The 23871-nt window shown below is 63.9% G+C and overlaps 1 protein-coding gene across 1 annotated transcript; it reads left to right on the top strand.

Annotated features, from left to right (window-relative positions):
- Positions 1-1358: 1358 nt before the first annotated feature.
- On the top strand, positions 1359-19791 carry LZTS1 (leucine zipper tumor suppressor 1). Its single transcript, XM_038160523.1, has 4 exons — positions 1359-1486; positions 16044-16453; positions 16798-17622; positions 18565-19791. Exons 2-4 carry the CDS (start codon positions 16103-16105, stop codon positions 19222-19224), a joined length of 1836 nt encoding a protein of 611 aa, XP_038016451.1. The 5' UTR covers positions 1359-1486; positions 16044-16102; the 3' UTR covers positions 19225-19791.
- Positions 19792-23871: the final 4080 nt, after the last annotated feature.

Below are 23871 nucleotides of genomic sequence, written 5' to 3'. Positions count from 1 at the left end.
CCAAATCCCATGGGACATGATGATCCCAATCCCACAGACACCATCCCTACCCCACAGGACATGATGATCCCATCCCCACGGGACACAATCCCAATCCCATGGGCACCCAGCAGCCCAGTGTGAGACTGAACGGGGATCCTGGGCTGGAATTGGGGATCCTGGGCTGGAATGGGGCACTGTCTGCTGAACGGGAATCCTGTGCTGGAGTGGGATCCCGAGCTGGCGTGGGATCCTATTCTGGAGAGGGGATGCTGGGCTGGAATTGGGGACCCTGGGCTGGAACTGGGGATCCTGGGCTGGAATGGGGGATCCTGGGCTGGAACTGGGGACCCTCGGCTGGAATGGGGGACCCTGGGCTGGAACTGGGGACCCTGGGCTGGAATGGGGGACCCTGGGCTGGAATGGGGGATCCTGGGCTGGAACGGGGGACCCTGGGCTGGAATGGGGGATCCTGTTCTGGCTCGGGCGATCCTCCCTCCCCGCATACTGGACCGGGCCACTCCGTGCCCGGGACAAGCCCAGATGTGGCCGGGACAAGCCCAGATGTGGCTCCAGCTGCCCGGTGGATTCCGGAGCGCTGCGTCAGAGCCCCGGCCCCGCGCGGGGCAGGCGGAAAACTCCGGGCAGGAAAACTCCGGGCAGGAAAACTCCGGGCAGGGAGCGGCTCCCCAGGTGAGGGGGAGGAGGCGAACCCCCCTCCAGGGGCCGGTGGGCAGGGACGGAAGGGACGCGGCAATGTCGCTGCACCTCCAGCCCGGTTCCAGGCTGCCAGCGAGCAGCGGGAAGGACACGGAGCTGGAAAGTCAGGAGCAGGACAGACCTCACCTGCGGCCACGCACAGCCTGCTGCGGCTACAGAAATCGGGGCCCACCGGAATGGATTTAGCAGAGACCTTCGGGGTTTCCTTTAGAGCGTCCATCGCACTCCAGGAGAGGTCAGGCCCCCTCGGCCCGGCAGATCCAGCCCCCCGAGCGGGCTGCCGGCGGTCAGAGGCGCGGGGATCGTGTCCCTGGCGGTGCCACGGGGACCGGCTGCGGCGTGAGCCGGGCACAGCCCAGGCCGGGATTTCGGAGCTCAAAGTCCTCTCTCCGAATGCAGCAGAACAGGAACTTCAGGCCGGACCTTTCCCGGCTCCTGGCTGCTCCCCCGCGCCCTCGGCTCCGCTCCCGCAGCGCTTCCCTCGGCGCCGGACCCAACCGCAGCGCCGGGGAGCCCGGAGCCACCCGCGGGCCCCTCTCCCTCAGCATCCCAGCAGGAACGCCGCTCCTGCCCCAGCCCCGGCCCGGGGCCGGAGGAGGGGCCGGGGGCGCGGAGGAGGGGCCGGGGGCCGGCGCACAAAGCCGGGGGCTGCGCCGGGGCGGGCCCGGTGCGCGGGCGCGGGGTCCAGGCTCCTCCTCCGCCGCCGCGCCGGGGATGCTGCGGCCGGGCCGGCTCCGGGAGCCCCGCGGAGCCCCGCGCCGCGCCGAGGAGCCAGCGGCCACCCGAGGTGGGCACGGGGGGACACCGGGGGGCCGTGCCCGGGGGGCTCCGGGCAGGGCCACGGAGGGAACGCGCGGGGGAAGCGCGGTCGGCACCGGGGGACGCTGCCCGGGGAACTGCGGGGACCCGGACGGGACACCGAGGGGACCCGGAGGGGCTGTGATGCGCGGTAGGGGCTCCCACAGTGCGATGGCTTTAGGGTGACCCCCCCGCCGGGCACGGCGGCCCCGGGGATGCCCGCACCGGCTCTCTCCCGGCCCGGCACCGTGGGGACAGGGCTCGGGCTCGGTCACAAAGAGTCGGGATCGCGCCGGGAGAGCGGCCGGACTCGCCCCCTTTACCGGCTCCCATCCCTTTGGCCGCTCGGAGCCGCCCGCGGCTCCCCCGGGGCTCAGCTCTGGCTTTTCGCTTCCCTCTGAAGTCTGGAAAACTTCTTTTCACACGGCAGCGAGAAAATTCTGCCTGTTCAGCACCTCGGTGCGGGCTGCCTCAGGTTACAGAGCCCCGCGCCGCCCGGGAAGGAGGGGAAGGAAGGGAAGGAGCGGATGCCTTTGGTTTGTTGTCATCGGCTCGGAGCCATCCCGGCGAGGGGCTGCCTGCTCCTGCAGGAATTCTTCGCCGCTGGAGCTGCGCGGGCAGCGCCGGGTGCGTGGGAGGGGAGGAAGGAGCGCGGGGGCCGCGCCTGGCGCGGGCAGCGGGGACCCCTGCGGGAAATGCCACCCGCACCTGGGGACATGCGGCAGCGCCGTCCCGCCGCCCCTGCCGGGGGTCCGGCCTTCCCCGGGGCTCGAGGGGCTGCCCCCGCTCCGGGCCGGGCTCTGCGGCCCGGGGAAGGCGTGGGAGGGAGGGCAGAGCCGCCCCGAGGCCGCGCAGCTCCCGCGGGTGCCAGCGCAGCTCCTGGAAAGCCGGGGATTAACCTCGCCTGGAAAAGCGGCGCTGGAGCGCTGCCGCCGCCGGGCTGTCACCGGGTGAGCGGTGACACCGAGTGCTCGGGGACAGATCCGCGCGGCCCGCTGCTCCCTGGGGGGACCGAGCGCAGGGACAGGTCCTGGCAGGCGACATTCCCGTCCCTGCGGAGCCACCCGAGCCGTGCTCGCTCTGTGACATCTCCGGAGGGGCCTGGGCTCTCCCTCCTGCTTCAGGGGTCTCCCCCACGGGACAGGTCTCCCCCCGTGCGGCAGGAGGGTCCCACCCCCACGAGAGGGCCCGGGGTCGTGTGGGACCCCCGGTGCTGATCCCCCCTCCCCAGGGATGCGCCCCCATCCCTCGGTCCCGCTGCAGGGGTGGCACAGCTGCGTCCCTGCTGAGCAGCCCTGTCTCCCGGGGGCTGGGCTTGCTTTCCCGGGGGCTGGCTTGCCCTTCTGCCACCGCCCCCCGTGGGGGCCCCGTCCGGCAGTGCCCAGCCCTGGGCACCCCCTAGCCCGAGGGGTTTCTGTGTCCTGTGCTCACAGTGGGGCCCGTGATCTTCTCCTCCCCCGTGGGCCTCGGGCAGCCAGGAGGAACCAGCTCCAGCCCCATTTTTGGGAGCAGGAGCTCCACAGGAACCCCCACGGCTGCCCGAACCCTCCCCAGAGCTCCTCTTCTACACCGGAAAACGAGCAGGGGAAAAAACTCCTCCACCATCGAGCGTCAAGCAGACACTGATTTACCTTCCCCGGGAAGCTCTGCCGGGGATCGCTGGCCAGCCCAGCCTCCCACGCCAGTCCTGGCCAGTGTCACCCTCTGTCCCCTCCGTGTGTCCAGCTCACCTCTGTGCGCCCAGCCAGGCTTTTCCAGTGTCACTCAGTGTCCCCTGCGTGTGTCCCGGTGTCCCTAGCCAGGCTTTTCCAGTGTCACCCTCTGTCCCCTCCGTGTGCCCAGCTCACCCCCGCGCCCCCAGCCAGGTTTTCCCGGGGCTGCGGAGCCGCTCCGCTCGGGTCATTAATTACCAGGGCCATTAATGAGCGGCACAAAGAGCTGCAAGTGCGAAACCCGCGCGTTTAGCGATGGGGGCAATTAATGGCAGCTGCAAAAGCGCACTCAGCCGCACAATCGCGGCTCCGGGGATGCTCCCGGCTGCCGCCGCGGGACTCCCCGGCCCGCGGAGCCCCCCGGCTGTGCCCGGCTGAGCCCTCCTGGCACGGCGGGGCCGCTGAGCGGGGCCGGAGCCGCTCCGTCCCTTCCCCCCCGTTAGTCACCGCTCCTGGCAGGCAGCGCTGCGAGGGGGGGAGGCGAAGGCAGGCGAGGCTCAGGCAGCAAAGCGAGAGCTCCGGAGCAGCCCAGCAGAGCCCCAGCAGAGCCCCGGCAGAGCCCCCCGGCCGTGGGGGCTGCCAGGGCTGCGTCCCCGTGCCCGGGTGTGCAGGGCAGGAGGGGCAGCGGGGGATGCTCCGCTGTGGAGGGGACAGGGATCTGTCCCAGGGATCTGTCCCAGCTCCTCCCGCGCTCCTCGGCCCCACATCCCTCCTTCCCCTCTCGGAGAGGCTCTGTCTGCAGCGGGCAGGTCCAGTCATGCTCAGGTGAGGCTCAGGTGAGGCTCAGGTGAGGCATCCGCGGCATGCAGAGATGGGCAGCACAGAGCAGCAGGGCTGGGGCGGGAATCTGATCCTTGGGACCATCCCAGAAATCCCCGAGACCCCGAGCCGAGCTCCAGGGGCCCTTCCCGGGACACGGAGTCACCCAGGGCCACCGGCAGAGCTCGGTGCCTGCGCTGCGTGGCCAAGTGTGAAACCGTAGTAGCACTGCAGCTATTCCGGGAGCTGCTGCTAAACCTGCTGCAAAACCTGCTGCTAAAACTGCTCCTAAAGCTGCTCCTGGAGCAGCCCAGCCTGGCACAGGCACGGCTGTGGCCCTGCACGGCTCCGTGGCAGAGCTGTGGGACTCCATCCCGCAGCGCTCAGGGAAGGCTCAGCCCCGACAGGAAATTTGGAGGGGTTTTTTCCTGCTCCCCCTGACCACGGCCTGGCGTGTTTATAAATATCCTCTCTCCTGGGAGGCCCCAAATCCACCCCCTGCCTGATTTATTCGCTGTTCCTCGCTCGCCAGCTGCCCTTGGGGGGGTTTTTCCAGGAGCTGCCGAGCAGCAGGGAAGGAGCAAGGCCGGGAGCAGCAGCCCCAGGCGGGGTTTCCATTCGGGATTAGTTAAAAATAGCAGGGAATGCACAAAGATTCGGCACGTGGGGCTTTCCCTGCTGCCTGCCGGGGTTTTGTGCTGCTCCCCTGGCTGGGAGAAGCCCCTGTGAGCAGGAAAGTCCAAGGAATTCCTGGGGTTTTTTTTTGTGGGGAGCCCTGAGTGGGGCCAGGCGTGGCCATTCCCTGGATTTGGGGACCCAAATCTTGCACAAGCAGCGCTGGGGTTCCTGCAGCAGCAAATGTGGCGCCCCTGCAGCGTTCCCAGCCAGCCCTTCCTCCTCTTCCTCCTCTTCCTCACATCCAGGACTTCCCCCCCGGGCTGGAATATTCCCGTTTCTCCCCTCAGCGAAGGCAGCTCCTGCCTGCAGGGAGTTTTGATCATTTCTGGGAGAGCCTCAACCCGAGCTCTGCTTTGGGAGCAGGGAGGATCCTCCGAGGCCTGGCAGAGGGAGAGGACGCAGCTGGGAGAGAGATCCTGGGAAAGGAAAACCTCCCCAAAATCCCTGCTGCCATCCCGGGTGTCCCCTCCGAGTTGTCCCGGCTCCCCTGGCTGCAGGGCTGTGGATTTGGCGCCTTGCCCAAGCCAAGATCAGAGGTTCCAGCTGAGGATCCAGGAACATCTGGATCTTTAGCTGCCCCTTTTCCCAGCACCCAGCTCCTCCCGATTTTCAGAACAATTCCGTGACATCTCCGCGAGCCGCTGAGGGAAGAGCTCCTTTAAAGGTTAATTAAATATTCCCTGCAACTTTGATGCACATTTCCCTGTTGGGAGAGCTGCTCTAGTTGGCAGCCAGGCATTAAAGGGGTGGATTTCACCACGGGCCAAGTCTGGAAAAGAGAGGAAAGAGGAAAATAGGAAGCGAGAGCTGAATTTGCCTTTTTTTTCCCCCCCTTCTGCTGCTGCATGGAGCACTGGGATGGGATGTGACACTCTGGGAAGCGGGAGAGGAGCTGGGGATGAGGAGACAGCAGCAGCAGATGCTCCTCGCAGCCGGGACCGAGCTTGGCTGCTCATCAACGAGCAGGAGTTGCTTTTCCTCAGCTCTGAGCGCCAGGCAGGCACAAAAACCCCCAAATTTAGACGAGCTGGGTGTAACCGGTACCACAGACAGCACAGGAGGGATCGCAGCAAAGCCCAGCCTAGGCCTGGCACTGGGTTTAGTTTGGGGCGGATCTTTAGGCCCTGCCTGGGACAGGTTTTGCCTCTGGCTCTGTTTCCTCAGGCTGGGGCAGAGATTTGGGCCTTTCAGCTGCTGCCGGGCCAGTGACTCCCCGTCCTGTTTTCAGGCAGTGTCCAGCCCTTGGCTGTGGGAAAAAGCCCCAAACCAGCCCAGTTCCAGCCCTTGTCCCCCTCCCTGGCTGTCCCCAGGGCGCAGGGACGAGGGGACAGCAGAGGGTGGCCCTGAGCCCCTCACGGTGCCCACCTGAGCCCAGCGAGCCCAAATTTGCTTTCTGGTCCCCAGAGAGGCCGGGAGGTGCCCGAAGTGGCCCCGAGAGGGGCTGAAGGAGCAGAGAGGGCACCCGGGGGGGATGGCCTGGCCGCTGTGGCCACCGGGAGCAGGGGGGCAATGCCAGCGAGGCAGTGCCAGCCCTGCTGCTCCTGGCTGCTTTTCAGCCGCTCGGGAGAGGGGGAGAGACAATAAAAGGCGCGGAGATTGCAAACACAGCCCGGTCTCCATGGCAGCCTGAGCACCGCTGCTAAATTTTGCCTGTGCATGGAGAGGATGCTGCTCCCCTCCTGTGCCCGGGGGAGCTGTGCAGCACAAAGAGCCTCGGCCCAGGTATCGCCTGCAGGTTTTGGGGAGCTGGGTGCCTTGTGGAAGGAGCCCTCGGTGCCACCACCTCGTCGCACCTCGAGGGAAACGGGCTTGCTGCCCCTCATCCCGGTTTTATCCATAATTCAGGGCTGAAGCCACGTGAGCAGCCCGTGGAAGCAGCAGGCTGGGAGGAGAAGTATTTCGAGCTCATGCCGAGTTACACCAAGTTCCTGCTATTTTTAGCCGGACAGACAAAGCCCTCCCGGCAGGCAGAGCCCGGGCGCAGCGCGGGGGAGGCTGCGGGACCCCCAGCCCCGCCAGGGTCGGTGCTGCCCGGGCAGGAATTCAGGGATCCATCCCCGAAGCCTCCCGGGGCAGAGCAGCCCCTGGAGCGGGGAATTTCAGCTCGCACCGCGGCAGATTGTGCGGGGCAGGGTCGGGAAGAGAAGTGTGAGCAGGGGCCTGGCGGCTCCCGAGTGAAAGCCGGGCTCAGCTGCCACCGCCCCGGCACCACCTGCCAGCCCCAGACGGCTCCCAAAATACCCCAAAACACCCCAAAATATCCCGGCCAGTGCCGGGGGGCCGGGCAGGAGGGGCCGCTCCTCACCTGCAGGGATGGCACCTCCAGCGAGGTGTCCCCCACAGCATCCCCAGGAGGCCAAATTGTCCCCAGATTTGGCGCTGTGGGCTCCCCGCGGATCGAGGGTGCCTGGCATGGGAGGGGGGTGAACTCCCCAGGCTGGCCGCGGTGCCACCGTCACCATTCAGGTGTCCCCAAAGCGGAGCAGGGAGCGGCGTTTCTGCCTTGCCAATTAGCGGGGCTCTAATTGCCGTCTCAGTCGCTCATTAGTGCGAAAAGCCAGATGCTGGGAGGAATTACCGGAGCTGAAAGGATCTTTCTCTCCGCCCCAGGAATATTTAACGGTGTCTCACACGCGTTCCCTTTGTAGCCCAGCATGACTGATGTGGCTCGTGTGGGTGCTCCGTGAATCACCGAGCTCCCAAAGCCCGGCGACAGCAGCGGGGACAGAATGGGGAGCTCCGGGTGGCACTGGGAGGCTCTGGCACGTGGTGGAGCCGGGGCTGCCAGCTGCGGGGGGCTGGAGTGGATTTAACCCCAAAAAAAAAAGGGGGAGGAAGAATTCGGGGTCTGCTCTCACAGGCAGGGCTGGGGGCTGCTCACACAAATGTTGGTGTCGGGAGGATGGACAGGACAGGGTTTGGAGGGCAAAACCAGCAGGGTTCGGAGACCCAAATGAGAATTTGGAGGGCAAAAGGAGTAGGATTTGGGGAGCAAAAAGGGCAGGGTTTGGAGAGAAAAAATAGCAGGGTCTGGAGGGCAAGAGGAGCTGGGTTTGGGGAGCCTGGCCCCAGCTGGGCTCAGGCCGAGCCGAGATGGATGGAGCAGGGATCCCCAAGCTCCTGGGATGTTCCCAGGCTGCCCTGAGCTCAGGAGGGAGTGTCCATCCATCCCGGGGGGCCGGCTGGGAGCAGCCCCTGCCCCAGGGACACGGGGCTGTGTCCAGGCCCGATTCTCTGGGCTCTGCGGCTCTCCAAGTGCAGCTGTGTGGGGAGAGCTGAGGGGTTTGGGGCTCCAGGAGTCCCTCCTCGCTCAGGGCACACACACGGGGCAGCTCCAGGGCCGGCCTGGGAGCAGCAGATTCCCAAACTGACTTTGGGGGACGCCGTTCCCGGGCTGGCAGGAGGGAGGTGAAGATGTTCAGTCCCTCATCATCATCACCATCTGGTGGCATCCCAGTTAATTCTGGGATCTCAGAACGTCCCGAGCTGGGAGGGACCCGCAGGGGTCAGAGTCCCAGCCCTGGCCCTGCACGGACCCCCAGCAATCCCATCCCTGGAGCCCTGGCAGCCCCGGGGCCGTGCCCACTCCCTGGGCAGTGCCCGCCACGCTCTGGGGGCAGAGCCTTTGCCCAGCCCAGCCCTCTCCTCAGCGCGGCTTTCCAGGGCCTGTGACCCTGCAGGACCCCAGGGGGTTCCATCCCAGGGGACGCTGGCTGTGGCTGTGGCCTCTCAGGGTTTGTGTCCCCCCCCGCGTCCCTCGGGGGCTGCGGGCGGAGCGGAGAGGAGCAGATCCCCTCTCTGGGCCGGGGATTTGCTGGGCCGAGGCCGCAGAGAGCAAACGGGAGCCGCGGCAAGTCACGGGACGCTGCTGACACCGATTTTCGGCGCGTTGAGCAATCGTCCCCGGGCAGGGCCGGGAGCCTCTCCCCGCTGTGCCCGGGGAGGGTGGGGTGGCACCCCCGGAGCTCGGCCTGGCTGTGAACCAGCGGCACCGCGGAACCCCCGCAGCTCTGCCCCAAGCGCGGCTCGGAGCGCCCGCGTCCCGCCGGGGATGGGCCCCCCCTGCCCGCCCGGCACATCCCGGGCGGGATCCGCGCCTCGGCCTCTCCCTGCCTGTCCGCGGCTCCTGCACAGCCCTTCCCAAAGCTGCTGCTGAATTCAGCGATGATTTTTGGCTTTCTAAGTGACCTTGACCTGAGCCACCATCCCGCAGGGGCTGGGGTGGTGCAAATTGCCCTTTTCTTTTTTTTCCCCTTTTTTTCTTTTCTTTTTTTTTTTTTATTTTGCTGTTGAGCAGTCGCACCTCCACCCGCAGGCCTGCAGCGGGGCGCCCAGCTGCCAGGGGACGGTGGCAGAGCCGCACTGGCACGGAGCCCACCCAGCCCCTGGCACCGGCTCCCCTCAACGAGCGGCGGCTGCGAATTCTCCCGGTGTTCATTGACAGAACATCGAGTGTGATGGACTCCCGGGCCACTCGAGTGCCTGGAACGTGTCACCGAGGCGGGTTATTCTTCTCGACGAGTGTGTCCCCCCCCTCCTCGCTAATGGCAAATCGGGGCGGAACGCATGGAGAGCGCTTTGTGCCGGCCCGCGATCAAAACCAGCCCGGTGGATGTCACTGAATGAGCGGGGACAATGGGTGGCAGTGAATGAAAGCCTTGTTGTGGGGCCCCGAGGCACAAAGCAGCGGCGCCCGCCCGGGCAGGGGCTGAATTCAGCCCCGGCAGCGCCGGGAGGGGCTCGGGCACGGGCTGGGGGCGAGGTCGGCTCAGCCCGGAGCTCGCCAAGCGCTGGATGCTGCTGTTTGTTTGGGGAGCAAAAAGAGCAGGGTTTGGAGGGCAAAAAGAGCAGGGTTTGGAGAGTAAAACCAGCAGGGTTTGGGGAGCAAAAGGAGCAGGGTTTGGAGGGTAAAAGGAGCAGGGTTTGGAGGGCAAAAGGAGCAGGGTTTGGAGGGTAAAAAGAGCAGGGTTTGGAGAGAAATAAAGAGCAATGTTTGGAGGGCAAAAGGAGCACAGTTTGGAGAGAAAAAAGAGCAGGGTTTGGAGGGCTAAAAGAGCAGGGTTTGGGGAGCCTGGCCCCAGCTGGGCACGGGGAGAGCAGCAGGAGCTGCAGCTGAGCCAGGCAGATGCTCTCACACAACCCAGGGGGACTTCGTTGCCTCAGCCCAGGGGGGTTCAGCAGCGTTTGGGCTCCTGGAGGCTCAGTCTGGGTTTGGAGCAGCTCCTAGGCCCAGCTCAGGGGGTTCAGCAGCATTTGGGGCTCCTGGAGGCTCAGTCTGGGTTTGGAGCAGCTCCCAGGCCCAGCTCAGTGCAAATGCTGCGCTCCAAGCTGTGCACGGAGCCATTCTCTTCACTAAAGCCCAACTCAGGTGCTCCAGGCAGCACTTTTCACCATGGAAATTCCCAGTTTTCCCCGCCAGGGCCACATTCCCGGTGTCCCCAAGGCCCAGATGGCCGGGTGGCACAGGGGCACAGCGCCTGGCAGGGCTCGAGGGAAAGGGGAAGGCTCAGGCTGAGCCCCGAGCCGGGCTCCTGGCAGCTGCTCCGTGCTCTCCGAGCATCTCCCAACAAACACCCGAATGTGTGGGAGCATCTGCACGGCGAGGATGAATAATAATCCAGGAGGGAAAAGGCGGGGGCGAGAGCTCGCGGGGAAGAAGGAAGCGCTGGCATTCCAGAGGGGGGGAAGAACAGGATCGGCAGGGAGCGGAGCAGCACCGCGGGGCCGCCAGGAACCCGGGGCTCCTGCCAGGGCAGCCTGCTCGGGAAGGCGCGGGGAAAGCTGCAGCGGGGAAGGGGGAAAGCTTCAAAGGCTGAGGGAGACGAGATTGAGGGAGATAAGACTGAATTCCGGGGGGAAGGAGGCAGGGGAGAGCGGCGCTCCCACGTGCGGGGTAGGCATGACTGCGCTGATGAGATGCCATTCATTTTTTCCCCCCTCTCTCTGCACAAGCCCGAGTGGGTGAATCCACGTGTTTTCCCCCATCCCGGGGTTCAGCCCGCGCTGTTTGTCGGGATCAGCCCCCCGGGACCCCCACGCTCCCAGGAGCTGCTCTGGGTGATCTCCGCCGTGACCATTCCGGGATTCCCCGATCCGGGGGGAGCTGGAAGCCCCTGGAAGGGTCACAGACCTGCTCGGGGAGGGGACACGGGGCTCGTGCTGCTGCCACCGTGGCGGTGCCACAAAAGACCCTTGAGGGGCTCGTTTGCTGCAGGCAGGGAGCGGCAGGGACACCTCTGTCCTTTGTGGCTCTCTGTGCTCGCGTTGATCGGGGTAATCACCTTCACCCTGGGGACAGCCGGGCTGTGCGGTGACATCACGGGACCCACCGAGGACACCGTGACCCCACCCGCAGCTCCAGTCACCCCTCTCACTTTTAGGGGACAGGTTGGACTCCATCTCCAAGGTCTTTCATTTTAATTCTGTGGTTTTGTGGCCTCTGGCCGTGTCACACCCGCAGCCCCCAGTGCTCTCCAGCTGTGCTCCCCCCTCCAGCTGTGCTCCCTCTCTCCAGCTGTGCTCCCCCCCTCCAGCTGTGCTCCCCCTCTCCAGCTGTGCACCCCCCTCCAGCTGTGCTCCCCCTCTCCAGCTGTGCTCCCCCCTCCAGCTGTGCTCCCCTCTCCAGCTGTGCTCTCTGTCTCCAGCTGTGCTCTCTGTCTCCAGCTGTGCTCTCCCTCTCCAGCTGTGCTCCCCCTCTCCAGCTGTGCTCTCTGTCTCCAGCTGTGCTCCCCCTCTCCAGCTGTGCTCTCCCTCTCCAGCTGTGCTCCCCCTCCAGCTGTGCTCCTCCTCTCCAGCTGTGCTCCCCCCTCCAGCAGTGCTCTCTGTCTCCAGCTGTGCTCCCCCTCCAGCTGTGCTCTCCCTCTCCAGCTGTGCTCCCGTCTCCAGCTGTGCTCCCCTCTCCAGTGGTGCTCCCCTCTCCAGCTGTGCTCCCCTCTCCAGCTGTGCTCTCCGTCTCCAGCTGTGCTCTCCCCCTCCATCTGTGCTCCCCCTCCAGCTGTGCTCCCTCTTTCCAGCTGTGCTCCCCTCTCCAGCTGTGCTCTCTGTCTCCAGCTGTGCTCCCCCCTCCAGCTGTGCTCCCCTTCTCCAGCTGTGCTCCCCCTCTCCAGCTGTGCTTCTCCTCTCCAGCTGTGCTCTCCCTCTCCAGCTGTGCTCCCCCTCTCCAGCTGTGCTCCTCCTCCCCAGCTGTGCTCCTCCTCTCCAGCTGTGCTCTCCCCCTCCAGCTGTGCTCCCCCCTCCAGCTGTGCTCCTCCTCCCCAGCTGTGCTCCTCCTCTCCAGCTGTGCTCTCTGTCTCCAGCTGTGCTCTCCCCCTCCAGCTGTGCTCTCCCCCTCCAGCTGTGCTCTCCCCCTCCAGCTGTGCACCCCTCTCCAGCTGTGCACCCCTCTCCAGCTGTGCTCCTCCTCTCCAGCTGTGCTCTCCCCTCTCCAGCTGTGCTCTCCCCCTCCAGCTGTGCTCCCCCCTCCAGCTGTGCTCCCCCCTCCAGCTGTGCTCCCCTCTCCAGCTGTGCTCTCCTCTCCAGCTGTGCTCTCTGTCTCCAGCTGTGCTCTCTGTCTCCAGCTGTGCTCCCCCTCTCCAGCTGTGCTCCTCCTCTCCAGCTGTGCTCCCCCCTCCAGCTGTGCTCCCCCTCCAGCTGTGCTCCCTCTTTCCAGCTGTGCTCCCCCTCTCCAGCTGTGCACCCGCAGCTGCCCGCGGGACACCCCCACTTTCGCTCTCGGCATGGTTTCCGTTCCTTTTTCTCCCTTTTCCCCCCGCTCTGAGCCAGCCCGGCCCCCTCGAACGCCCGGGCCCGATTCATCCCCGCGGGCCTCGTGTGCGGGGGTCCGCAGGGACGGGCTTTGGGGGCTCAGCAAAGCCCTCGGCATCCCCGCGTGTCCCCCAGGGAAGGAGCGAGGAGAGGGGACGGCTCTGACCCCTCCTTGGGCTCCTGGGCCCTGCCAGCTCTGCTGGCTCCTCTTGTTGCTCTGCCCGTGGATTCCGACTCCCCCACAGTTCATTTTGAGAGGGAAGGAGAAGAAAAACGTGCTCAGCCCTCTCGGGCGTGCGTGGGAGGTTTGGGGCTGATGGAAATGCCTCCTGCCAGGAGGCTGGAAAGTCCCAGCGCCGCCTCAACCCCGTCTCCCATCTCCCACGGGCACCCAAAAATCCGCGGGTGCATCTTCCCGGGGGGGCAGCGAGCAGCTCCGGCCTCTGTGGGGGCTCAAAGCCCCGCACCCCGCCGTGCGAGCGCGTGAATCCCCCTGGGTGGAAAATAAATGTACAGGGATGGGCTGGGGGTGCGTGTGAATCCCCCCGGTGGAAAATAAATGTACAGGGACGGGCTGGGGGTGCGTGTGAATCCCCCCGAGTGGAAAATAAATGTAGAAGAATGGGCTGGGGGTGCGTGAATCCCCCTGCGTGGAAAAGAAATGTACAGAAATGGACTGGGGGTGCGTGTGAATCCCCCCGGGTGGAAAATAAATGTACAGGGATGGGCTGGGGGTGCGTGTGAATCCCCTCGAGTGGAAAAGAAACGTACAGGAACGGGCTGGGGGTGCGTGTGAATCCCCCCGTGGAAAATAAATGTACAGGGATGGGCTGGGGGCGCGTGTGAATCCCCCCTGGGTGGAAAATAAATGTACAGGAAGGGGCTGGGGGTGCGTGTAACCCACCCCGGGTGGAAAATAAATGTATAGGATGGGCTGGGGGTGAGTGTGAATCCCCCCGGTGAAAAATAAATGTACAGGGATGGGCTGGGGGTGCGTGTAACCCCCCCTGGTTGGAAAATAAATGTATAGGACGGGCTGGGGGTGCGTGTGAATCCCCCCGAGTGGAAAATAAATGTAGAAGAGTGGGCTGGGGGTGCGTGAATCCCCCGCGTGGAAAAGAAATGTACAGAAACGGACTGGGGGTGAGTGTAACCCCCCCTGGGTGGAAAATAAATGTACAAGAATGGGCTGGGGGTGCATGTGAATCCCCTCGAGTGGAAAAGAAATGTACAGGGATGGGCTGGGGGTGCGTGTAACCCACCCTGGGTGGAAAATAAATGTACAGGGATGGGCTGGGGGTGCGTGTAACCCACCCTAGGTGGAAAATAAATGTACAGGGACGGGCTGGGGGTGCGTGTGAATCCCCCCGGTGGAAAAGAAATGTACAGGGATGGGCTGGGGGTGCGTGTCACCCACCCTGGGTGGAAAATAAATGTACCGGGGCGTGTCACAGCCCGGGGCTGAGCGCCGAGCGCTGCCCGGGGAGAGCGGCCGCAGGTGGCACCTGTGTCATTGTCACAGCGCCTTCCACCCCCCGCAGGCACCGGCACGGGCTATGCGGGGACAATTGCGGGGACAACTGTGGGGACAACATTGGGGACAATTGTGTAGACAATTGCGGGGACAATTGTGACAATTGTGGGGACAATTGTCGCGTCCCCCGCAGCGATCCCTCCCCTCCTGCTCTTCCCGAAGCTGGTGCGGTACCTGCAGCGTCCCGGCAGCCGCTCGGGCCTTTCTCGCTTCTCCTGATCTCCCAAAAATGGCTTTGGGGTTTCTGCGGGCCCGCTGCCCTCCCTCTGCCCTTCAGCCATCCCGGTCCTCGGGCTCAGGAAAACGGATAAGGGGAGGGATGAGAGCGGGTGGAAGGGGAAAAGGGGAGTGGGAAAAGAGAGGAGGGAAAAGAGAGGAGGGGGAAAAGAGGAATGGGAAAAGAGAGGAGAGGGGAAGAGGAATGGGAAAAGAGAGGAGTGGGAAAAGAAAAGAGGAATGGGAAAAGAGAGGAGGGGGAAAAGAGAGGAGTGGGAAAAGAGAGGAGGGGGAAAAGAGAGGAGGGGGGAAGAGGAATAGGAAAAGAGAGGAGTGGGAAAAGAGGAATGGGAAAAGAGGAGTGGGAGAACAGAGGCCTGACTCTGGGATTGAGGACAGGGCACTGAGGCACCCTGGCACAGCGTTCCTGCACCCCCTCCACCCCCCAACCCTCTCCCACCCCCAGACTCCTGCTTGGACCCCCGGAACTCGGCCTGGGGAGCTCCGGAGAGGATTGGAGCAGCCGGTGAGAGCTCTGAGCTGTTCAAACACAGCGCGGAGCAGAAACCTTCCCTCCCTCCCTCCTCCGGTGCAAACAGGACCCAGATCATTTTATTTTCGTGCCTTCCCCCCTCTCCCAGCTCAGCGCTAATTATCGAGCTGGGTCTGCGTCCCCATTGGAGCCGAGTGTCGCGGAGGCCACCAGGAGCTGCGGCTTGATTTCACTGATATTTTCCCCCTCCCAAGAAAGCGGCCGAGGAGAGCCCCGTGCCTCTGAGGGCAGCACTCAGCTCCCGGGGCCTCTCGGCCCCTCCAGTGCCGCGCAGCCATTAGCGCTAATTAAGCCTCGCGCAGCCATTAGCGCTAATTAAGCCTCGCGGAGCCCCTCTTCGGGCAGGTTAAGAGGAGCGCTGGGAAGTGGAGAGGGATGCGGGAGAGGCTGTGGAGCCGGGATCTGTCCAGGAGCGGGCAGGAGATGCGGGGGCCTGTTGGGATTGTGCCTAAAAATCACCACAAATCCCTTTTCCTCCTCTGGGCGTTTTTGGAGAACTTTCCTGGCTTTATCCACGATGGATAAAAATCCACTTCAATTAATGAAATATTTCATAAAAGCCATTTAAATTATTAATAAATTAAAGCCATTTCAAGCGATTTTCTGGCTTTATCCAGGATGCTCCCAAGCACAGCTGGAGCCTGGCCAGTGCCCGGCCACCCTCTGGGGGAAGAAGAGCCTTTCCTTGATGCCCAGCTGGACCTGTGGGAACGTGGGAATGGGATGTGCCTGCCTGGCACAGCGCTCTGGGTGCTGTCCCTGTCACACGGAGCTCTGGGTGCTGTCCCTCGGGACGGGGCTAAGGTCCCCCCCAGCCTCAGTTCCCACCCTCAATGATAAAAACCAGAGCAGCTCCCGGTGCTGAAGTGATTTCAGCTTTTATTATAAAAAGCAAGGCCCAAAGCGAGGGGCCCGCGGGCCGAGCAGCAGCGCTCCCGGCGAGGATGCTGCAGCAGCGATGGCCCCGATGGAGCAGCACAGCTCAGGGGGCCAGGAGCCCCTTTGGATCCTGTTTTTGTCCCTTTGGGTTGGTTTCTGCTCGGATCCTTCATTCGCAGGAAGGTTTGAGGCGCTGGGTTGGCCCATGGCAGCTCTGGCCAGGCCGGCTCGTTCCGCTGGGGGTGCTGCACTTTACTGAGCTGTGCTCGGGTACCTCGAGCACCGGATTGCTTACAACTGCCCTTTAACCCCTGTTACAATAGAATAACCGAACTCACAGCACGTGCTGAACGATCCATCAGCTATTTTACAACCATTTCTAACCCATCTTTAACGCTCAACCCCCAGACCAGGAGCTCTGCCACCCCCCGGGTGGCCTCTCCTGGCTCACGCCGTGTCCCCGTGTCCCCAGGCTCGGCGCTCCCGGCCGCACCGCGGGCTCTGCTATGATCTGGCGGCGCCGGGAGCAGCATGGGCAGCGTCAGCAGCCTCATCTCCGGCCACAGCTTCCACAGCAAGCACTGCCGCGCCTCCCAGTACAAGCTCCGCAAGTCCTCGCACCTGAAAAAGCTCAACCGCTACTCGGACGGGCTGCTCCGCTTCGGCTTCTCGCAGGACTCCGGCCACAAGTCCGGCTCCAAGAGCAGCAAGAATGAGGATTTCTTTTACATCAAGGTCAGCCAGAAGGCGCACGGCTCGCAGCGGCCGGACTACACCGCCCTGGGCGGCGGGGAGCTGGGCGTGCCCGCCGGGACCAGCGGGCTGGACTTCGGGACGCCCACGCCGCAGAAGCTGATGCCCTTCCCCAGCCAGCTGGATGTGGTGAGTGGGGAAAGGCGGCCCCGGGAGCTGGGGGGATGTCCCACTGTCCCCAGAGCGTCTGCAGGCGCCACCACGGGGCTGTGTTGGTTGTGGTCCCTGAGGAAGCTCAGGGAGAGCAGGGGCAGCTGGGGGCACTGTGCCCCCTCAGCTTTGGGGAGTTCGGATGGGCAACACGGCCCGAAGGATTCGGATCCCTTAATTTCCAAACCCAGCAGTTTTAGCCAGCAGCTTCCCCCCGAGCATGCCCCAGCCCTGGGGGGCCTGTCCCACCGCGGGTGGGGCAGAAGCGGGGGGGACACGCGCGGAGCTCTCTCGGTGCTGACGGGCTCTGCTCTCCCCGGCAGGGTGGGGACAAGCCGCTGCCTCGTCCCACGGCCTTCAAGCCGGTGCTGCCGCGCTCCGGGGCCATCCTGCACTCGTCCCCCGAGAGCGGGGGGCCCCTGGCCCAGCAGCTGCACCCCCCGGAGAAGGCCAAGGAGCAGGAGCTGCGGCCGCTGCCGTGCTCGGGAGGCCTGTCCGACTCCGGCCGCAACTCCATGTCCAGCCTGCCCACGCACAGCACCAGCAGCAGCTACCAGCTGGAGCCCCTGGTCACCCCCATGGGCCCCATCAGCCGCTTCGGGGGCTCTGCCCACAACATCCTGCAGTGTGCCATCATCCAGGACAGCAACATGATGAGCCTCAAGGCCATGTCCTTCTCCGACGGCGGCAACAAGATCCTGAACCCCGGCAAGGCGCCCCAGCACCGCCCCGGCGCCGAGAAGAGCGCCTGCGTGCGCTCGCCCATCGCCACGGACGAATCCACCATCCAGGAGCTGGAGCAGAAGCTGCTGGAGAGGGAGGGGGAGCTGCAGGAGCTGCAGTCGAGCTTCGAGGAGAAGGAAATCAGCTCCTGCCAGGCCTACGAGGAGAAGCAGCGGCGCTGCAAGGAGGAGCTGGAGGGGCTGAAGCAGAAATGCAACAGCAAACTCAAGCAAACCTCGCAGAAAACGCAGCGGACGCAGCAGGTGCTGCACCTGCAGGTGTTCCAGCTGCAGCAGGAGAAGCAGCAGCTGCGGGAGGAGCTGGAGAAACTCATGAAGGAGCAGAACCTGCTGGAGACCAAGCTGAGGTCCTACGAGAAGGAGAAGACCAGCTTTGCCCCGGCGCTGGAGGAGACGCAGTGGGAGGTGAGAGGCAAAAGGGGGGATGGCAAGGGGGACGTGGAGGGCGAGAGCTCCAAACCCTCCAGCCCTTCCCATCCCACCCCAGGCTGCAGGAAATGGATGTGAAACCCAGCAGAGCCCCAGGGGAGTGGGACTGAGGCTCTCATTGCCCCTCTGAACCCTTCCCCTCAGCCAAGGGAACCAGCACAGCACAAACCCCCTCAGGCATTAAAATAACTCACATTCCCGGCCTCCAGCTCGGCTTTTCCTGCCCCACAGGAGCTGTAAAACTGCCTTGCCACAAGGAAATAGGAACTGCTTGGGCTTGCCATGGCCGTTTGTTAGGGAGCAGTAAAACCTTCTGCTCTCTGCTTAAGCTTAATTTACTCACTCCTTGGCACGGCCGAGCAAACACCGTTAATCTGCTGGAAATTCCAGCGTTTAGGAAGAGGCACATTAATTATAAATTAATATCAATAACAAATAATAATATGTAATATTATTTAAGGTCATATTAATTATAAATAATCATCGTAACTAAATTATAATTCTAAAAAATAATGGTAAGAAAGTTAAATTCAGGATCTGCACGTGCTGCACCCCAGCTGTGCCTGGCTCACACGGGGTGCCCTGTTCTTCCAAGCCTTCTGATGGTTACATTCTTGTAATGAACTTTCTCACGCACGTTTCCGTAAATAATTACTGTTTTACATTCCTTTCTCAGAGGAAGGGAAATGTAATAGACTGTTGGTTTGCCCAGTGTCATTGGAGAGGTGGCACTGTCCCCCTCCAATCCACTGCCACTTTTGAAAGTCTATAAATGTTGGAGTCAGAAATTAAACTGCCCTTCTTCTTACCCTGGAGGTTCCAGCGTGCGTGTCGGTTTATTTCGTGTCCCAGAGCGACACCCACGGGGTCCCCTGGCCTTTCCCCACGTCCAGCCCTAACTCAGGTGTTCTCCCCCAGGTGTGCCAGAAATCCGGGGAGATCTCGCTGCTGAAGCAGCAGCTGAAGGAGTCGCAGACCGAGCTCACCACCAAGACCACGGAGATCCTGAGCCTGAAGGCGCAGCTGAAGGAGCTGAGGCTGAAGATGGAGGGGCTGGAGATGAAGAGCCAGGAGCTGGAGGTGTCGCTGCGCACCAAGGCCATGGAGCTGGAGGTGTGCGAGAACGAGCTGCAGCGCAAGAAGAACGAGTCGGAGCTGCTGCGGGAGAAGGTGAACCTGCTGGAGCAGGAGATCCTGGAGCTGCGCTCCGAGCTGGCCGCGCTGCGGGAGCAGCTCAGCGAGGCCCGCGAGGGGCCCCGGCCGGCCGGGGACGATGCCCAGGCCCTGCAGGGGCAGCTGGAGAGGCTGCGGGCGGAGCTGAAGGCGGAACGCGACAACAACGAGCAGATGAGCTGCAGCTTCCAGCACGAGCGGCAGACGTGGAAGGAGGAGAAGGAGAAGGTGATCCACTACCAGAAGCAGCTGCAGCAGAGCTACCTGCACATGTACAAGAGGAACCAGAGCCTGGAGAAGATGCTGCAGCAGCTGGCGGCGGGCGAGGACGGCAAGGAGCCCATCGAGCTGGAGATCCCCGGCGCCGACGTCCCCTACGAGGACATCATCGCCACCGAGATCTGAGCCGCTGTCCCCTCCCGAGCCGCTCGGCCCCCCCGTGCAGCCGAGCCGAGCCGTGTCCCCCCGTCCCTCCGCCGCCCGTCGTGTTCCAGAGGTGACCAAGCCACTCGTGCCAATGGTGACGTGCCCGCAGCTCCCCCGCCCCGGCACCGCCCCGGCACTGCCCCCTCTGCCCCCGGGCAGGGATCAGGACTCCAGGGAATTCTCTGCCATCCGTGCCCAGCGCCCAGGGGATGGATGCTCCGGGCTTGGGAAGCCTGGCCTGGCCCCGCTCCGGGGATGGCACAGCTCCAGGGTGGCACAGCTCCAGGGTGGCACAGCTCCAGGGTGGCACAGCACTGTCCTGCCCACTGCCCGTGGCAGGAATCAGCCCCAGCTCCCCGGAGGAAGCTCCCACTCCTCCTCACCCTCCTTCGGCACCGTGGGAGCACAGAGCCACCTCCGGCCACTGCCACATCCACCCCGGCCAGCCCGTGAGGGCCTCAGGAAGGTCCTCACCTGCTCACACCCCCTCAGTACGACCCAATGCCCCAAAATCACCCTGAAATCACCCTGAAATCACCCTGAAATCACCCTGAAATCACCCTGAAATCACCATTCAGTCCGAGCACAGCCCCCCTGCACCGCACCCACAGCACCAGAGCCCTCCCTCTGCCCGGCATTCCCAGCTCCCACGGACAAGGACTCCGTCCCTTCTCCCGGCTGCCAGCCAGCAGCTGGATGTCACAGGAATGTCCCAGCCACGGTCTGACCAGGGGATGGGGTTTGTGTTCACCCCACAGCCCCCTGCACTCACTGGGGCTGTCCCTCCCGGGAGCCCCGGCTGCCTTATCTCCTCCCGTGCCCTGATCCCGCGGGATCCGGCCAAGGGGAGCTGCTGAAACACCCCAAACCAACCACTTCCACCTTAATTTCTACCCCAGCTCTTAAAAGTTCCTCCTGCCACCAGCGAGTGGCTCCACAGATAACGAGGTGGCCCTGCTGGTGACCCTCGTGTCCCCCTGACTGGGGAGGGAACCAGCAGGACCCAGTTTGTGGGGTGGGGGCTCCAGGGGACCCCTCTGTGCCAGTGCAATGATATTTTTGCTGCAATTATTTACCCACTGCCCCGTTCCAGGGCTCTTGGGGGGGGTTCTTGCACAATCCCAGCGCCGCCAATTCGGCCACGGGCTCTGAGCTGTGTGAAATTCCGTGTCCCTCGCGCCACTGCAGCCTGGAAAGGTGACACACAGGAACCAGTCTGTGCCTTCTGCGCCCGGCCCTGAGCACTCCAAACCACTGCCCCAGCTCTCCCGGCTGGGCCTGGCACTGCCCAGCCAGTTCTGGCACTGCCCAGCCACTCCTGGCACTGCCCAGCCACTCCTGGCACTGCGCAGCCAGGTCTGGCACTGCCCAGCCACTCCTGGCACTGCCCAGCCGGGTCTGGCACTGCCCAGCCACTCCTGGCACTGCCCAGCTGGGTCTGGCACTGCCCAGCCACTCCTAGCACTGCCCAGCCACTCCTGGCACAGCCCAGCTGGGTCTGGTACTGCCCATCCAGTCCTGGTACTGCCCAGTCACTCCTGGCACTGCCCAGCCGGGTCTGGCACTGCCCAGCTGGGTCTGGCACTGCCCAGCCAGGTCTGGCACTGCCCAGCTGGTCCTGGCACTGCCCAGCTGGGTCTGGCACTGCCCAGCCACTCCTGGCACTGCCCAGCCACTCCTGGCACTGCCCAGCTGGGTCTGGCACTGCCCAGCCTTTCTTGGCACTGCCCAGCCACTCCTGGCACAGCCCAGCTGGGTCTGGTACTGCCCATCCAGTCCTGGTACTGCCCAGTCACTCCTGGCACTGCCCAGCTGGGTCTGGCACTGCCCAGCTGGGTCTGGTACTGCCCATCCAGTCCTGGTACTGCCCAGCTGGGTCTGGCACTGCCCAGCTGGGTCTGGTACTGCCCATCCAGTCCTGGTACTGCCCAGTCACTTCTGGCACTGTCCAGCCAGTTCTGGCACTGCCCAGCCGGGTCTGGCACTGCCCAGCCGGTCCTGGCACTGCCCAGCCGGGTCTGGCACTGCCCAGCCAGGTCTGGCACTGCCCAGCTGGGTCTGGCACCGCCCAGCCACTCCTGGCACTGCCCAGCCGGGTCTGGCACTGCCCAGCCGGGTCTGGCACTGCCCAGCCACTCCTGGCACTGCCCAGCTGAGTCTGGCCCTGCCCAGCCTTTCTTGGCACTGCCCAGCCACTCCTGGCACTGCCCAGACATTCCTGGCACCGGCACAAACGATGCTCACCCGTGGCCCGCTGGAAAAGCCAACCTCAGGCTCCTGCGGGTGCCCCCCGGGGCCAACCCTGCCCAGCCCCTGCCCATTGTCTGCCCAATCCCTGCCCAATCCCTGTCCAATCCCTGCCCAGTCCCTGCCCAGTCCCTGCCCAGTCCCAGTCCCTGCCCTTGCCCAGCCCCTGTCCCTGCCTGGCCCGTGCCCAGCCCGTGCCCAGCCCGTGCCCAGCCCCTGCCCAGCCGAAGGATGTTTGGAAAGCTGAAGGATCAGGGGCAGCGAGGCCGGGAGGGATTTTGTGCCTCCCCCCAAAATGGGCGCAGCCCCGCCCGGAGCCGAGGGGAGCAGAGCCCGTCCCGACCTCGCCCCATGGCGGCAATTCCCCGCTCCTGCCGGCCTCGGTGGCGCCGTCCCTGTCCCTGTCCCCGTCCCCAGGCTGTCCCCTCGGCCCCGTGTCCCCCAGCTCTGTGATGTGATCTCCAGAGGCCTCGCCGTGCTGCCTTTGCACAACCGCGCTGTGTGTGCCCGTCGCATTCCAGGTGTGTCGCTCCAGGTCCCGGCCTGGACAGAGAATTATTTTTCTGCAGGTTTTTCTTTTTTTTGTTTCGTTTTGTTTATTTTTTTTTGGATGTTATTTCTGGTGACTGATGTAAACTACTGGTTAATTTTATGTTTTTATTTATAAATACATTTTTTAAAACTTCCCCGGCCTCTCTCTGCGGGTGCTCAGTGGTGTTCTGGGGATTCTCCATGCACGAGCCACCAGAATTTATCACAGCCCACCAGAGTCCCCTCTGGGGACATCCCTGCACCTGGCCCTGCTTTTTCCAGCCTGGAGTTATCTCTGCCCTGCAGCTGGGATAACCGAGCATGGAGAAGCAGGGATTGGGTTTGGGCGGATCAGGGAGGCTGGGATTATCCACCCGGCCCCCTCCCAGCCTGAGCCCCCAGACCCTGCAGGTGGGCCTGGATTTCACCCCGAGAAATTGGGGTTTGTTCATGCCCAGCATCCCCGAGCAGGCAGGTGCCGACCCTGAGGAGATCCAGGGAAACAAATCCCGAGGGAGAGGTGGCTGCTGGAACAAACCCGAGGTCATGTTTTGACTATTTCAGCTGTTTTGCTCCAAACCAAATCAACTCCAGGAAAAAACAGCGTGGGGGGAGGCCAAGGGGGAGGTTGGGGAGCAGAAAATGGGGAAAATTCTCCAATTTCAGGAAACTCTGCTCATGCTGGCTGCACCCACGGGGCAGGGGGTGGATCTGGGCACCCCAAAAAGGCACCTGGCAGCTGCTGCTGCTTTCCAGGGAAATTTGGTTGTGCTCCTGCTGCCCTAGGAGTGAGGGAAACTGATTTTTAGAGTTTATTTATTTTAAGTTTATTTTAGAACTGCTGGAGAGGAAAGGGACAGGAAATCCCCGTGAGGGCTCTGTGCCCTGAGGGTCCCTCCTGTCACAGCCACCCCAGCCCGGCCGGGGGTGCAGCCCAGCCCTTCCCAGCCCTGCCTTCCCAGGAATCCAGCCAAGGGAGCAGCAAGGAGAGCCCTGAGCTCCCCGCTCTGCCCGGGGATGTCCCTGTCCCTGTCCCTCGGAGGTCACAGCCCAGCTCAGCAGCACCAGGAGGAGCGAGGGCAGGGCCAGGAGGGACAGCAGCATCCCTGGGGGCACAAACACCCCAGGGAATTCTTAGGAACGCCCAGGGAAGCCAAAACCTCATCCCTGGAGACCCAAAATCCCAGCCCTGAGGGCCCTGGGCTGTCTCTCCCAAAAAGCAGGTGATGATCCTGCCCCTTTTCCAGCAAACCCCTCCTGAAGCTGCAGCTGAGCTGTGCCAGCCGTGGCACAAACCTGGCAGGGGAGAGCCCGGGGTGTGAGCTGCTCCCGGGAGAGCCCCGGGGTGTGAGCTGCTCCCGGGAGAGCCCCGGGGTGTGAGCTGCTCCTGTCCTGGGAGAGCCCCAGGGTGTGAGCTGCTCCCAGGAGAGCCCTAGGGTGTGAAATGCTCCCGGGAGAGCCCCGGGGTGTGAGCTGCTCCTGTCCTGGGAGAGCCCCGAGGTGTGAGCTGCTCCTGGGAGAGCCCGGGGTGTGAGCTGCACCTGGGAGAGCCCCGGGGTGTGAGCTGCTCCTGGGAGAGCCCGGGGTGTGAGCTGCTCCTGTCCTGGGAGAGCCCCGGGGTGTGAGCTGCTCCCAGGAGAGCCCCAGGGTGTGAGCTGCTCCCGGGAGAGCCCGGGGTGTGAGCTGCTCCCGGGAGAGCTCCGGGGTGTGAGCTGCTCCTGGGAGAGCTCCGGGGTGTGAGCTGCTCCTGGGAGAGGCCCGGGGTGTGAGCTGCTCCCGGGAGAGCCCCGGGGTGTGAGCTGCTCCCGTCCTGGGAGAGCCCCAGGGTGTGAGCTGCTCCCGGGAGAG

The sequence above is a fragment of the Motacilla alba genome, chromosome 22, assembly GCF_015832195.1.
Source record: "Motacilla alba alba isolate MOTALB_02 chromosome 22, Motacilla_alba_V1.0_pri, whole genome shotgun sequence".
NCBI lineage: Eukaryota > Metazoa > Chordata > Aves > Passeriformes > Motacillidae > Motacilla > Motacilla alba.
The sequence above is the reverse complement of the archived record's forward strand: the minus strand, read 5'-3'. Positions and strand labels throughout refer to the sequence as shown.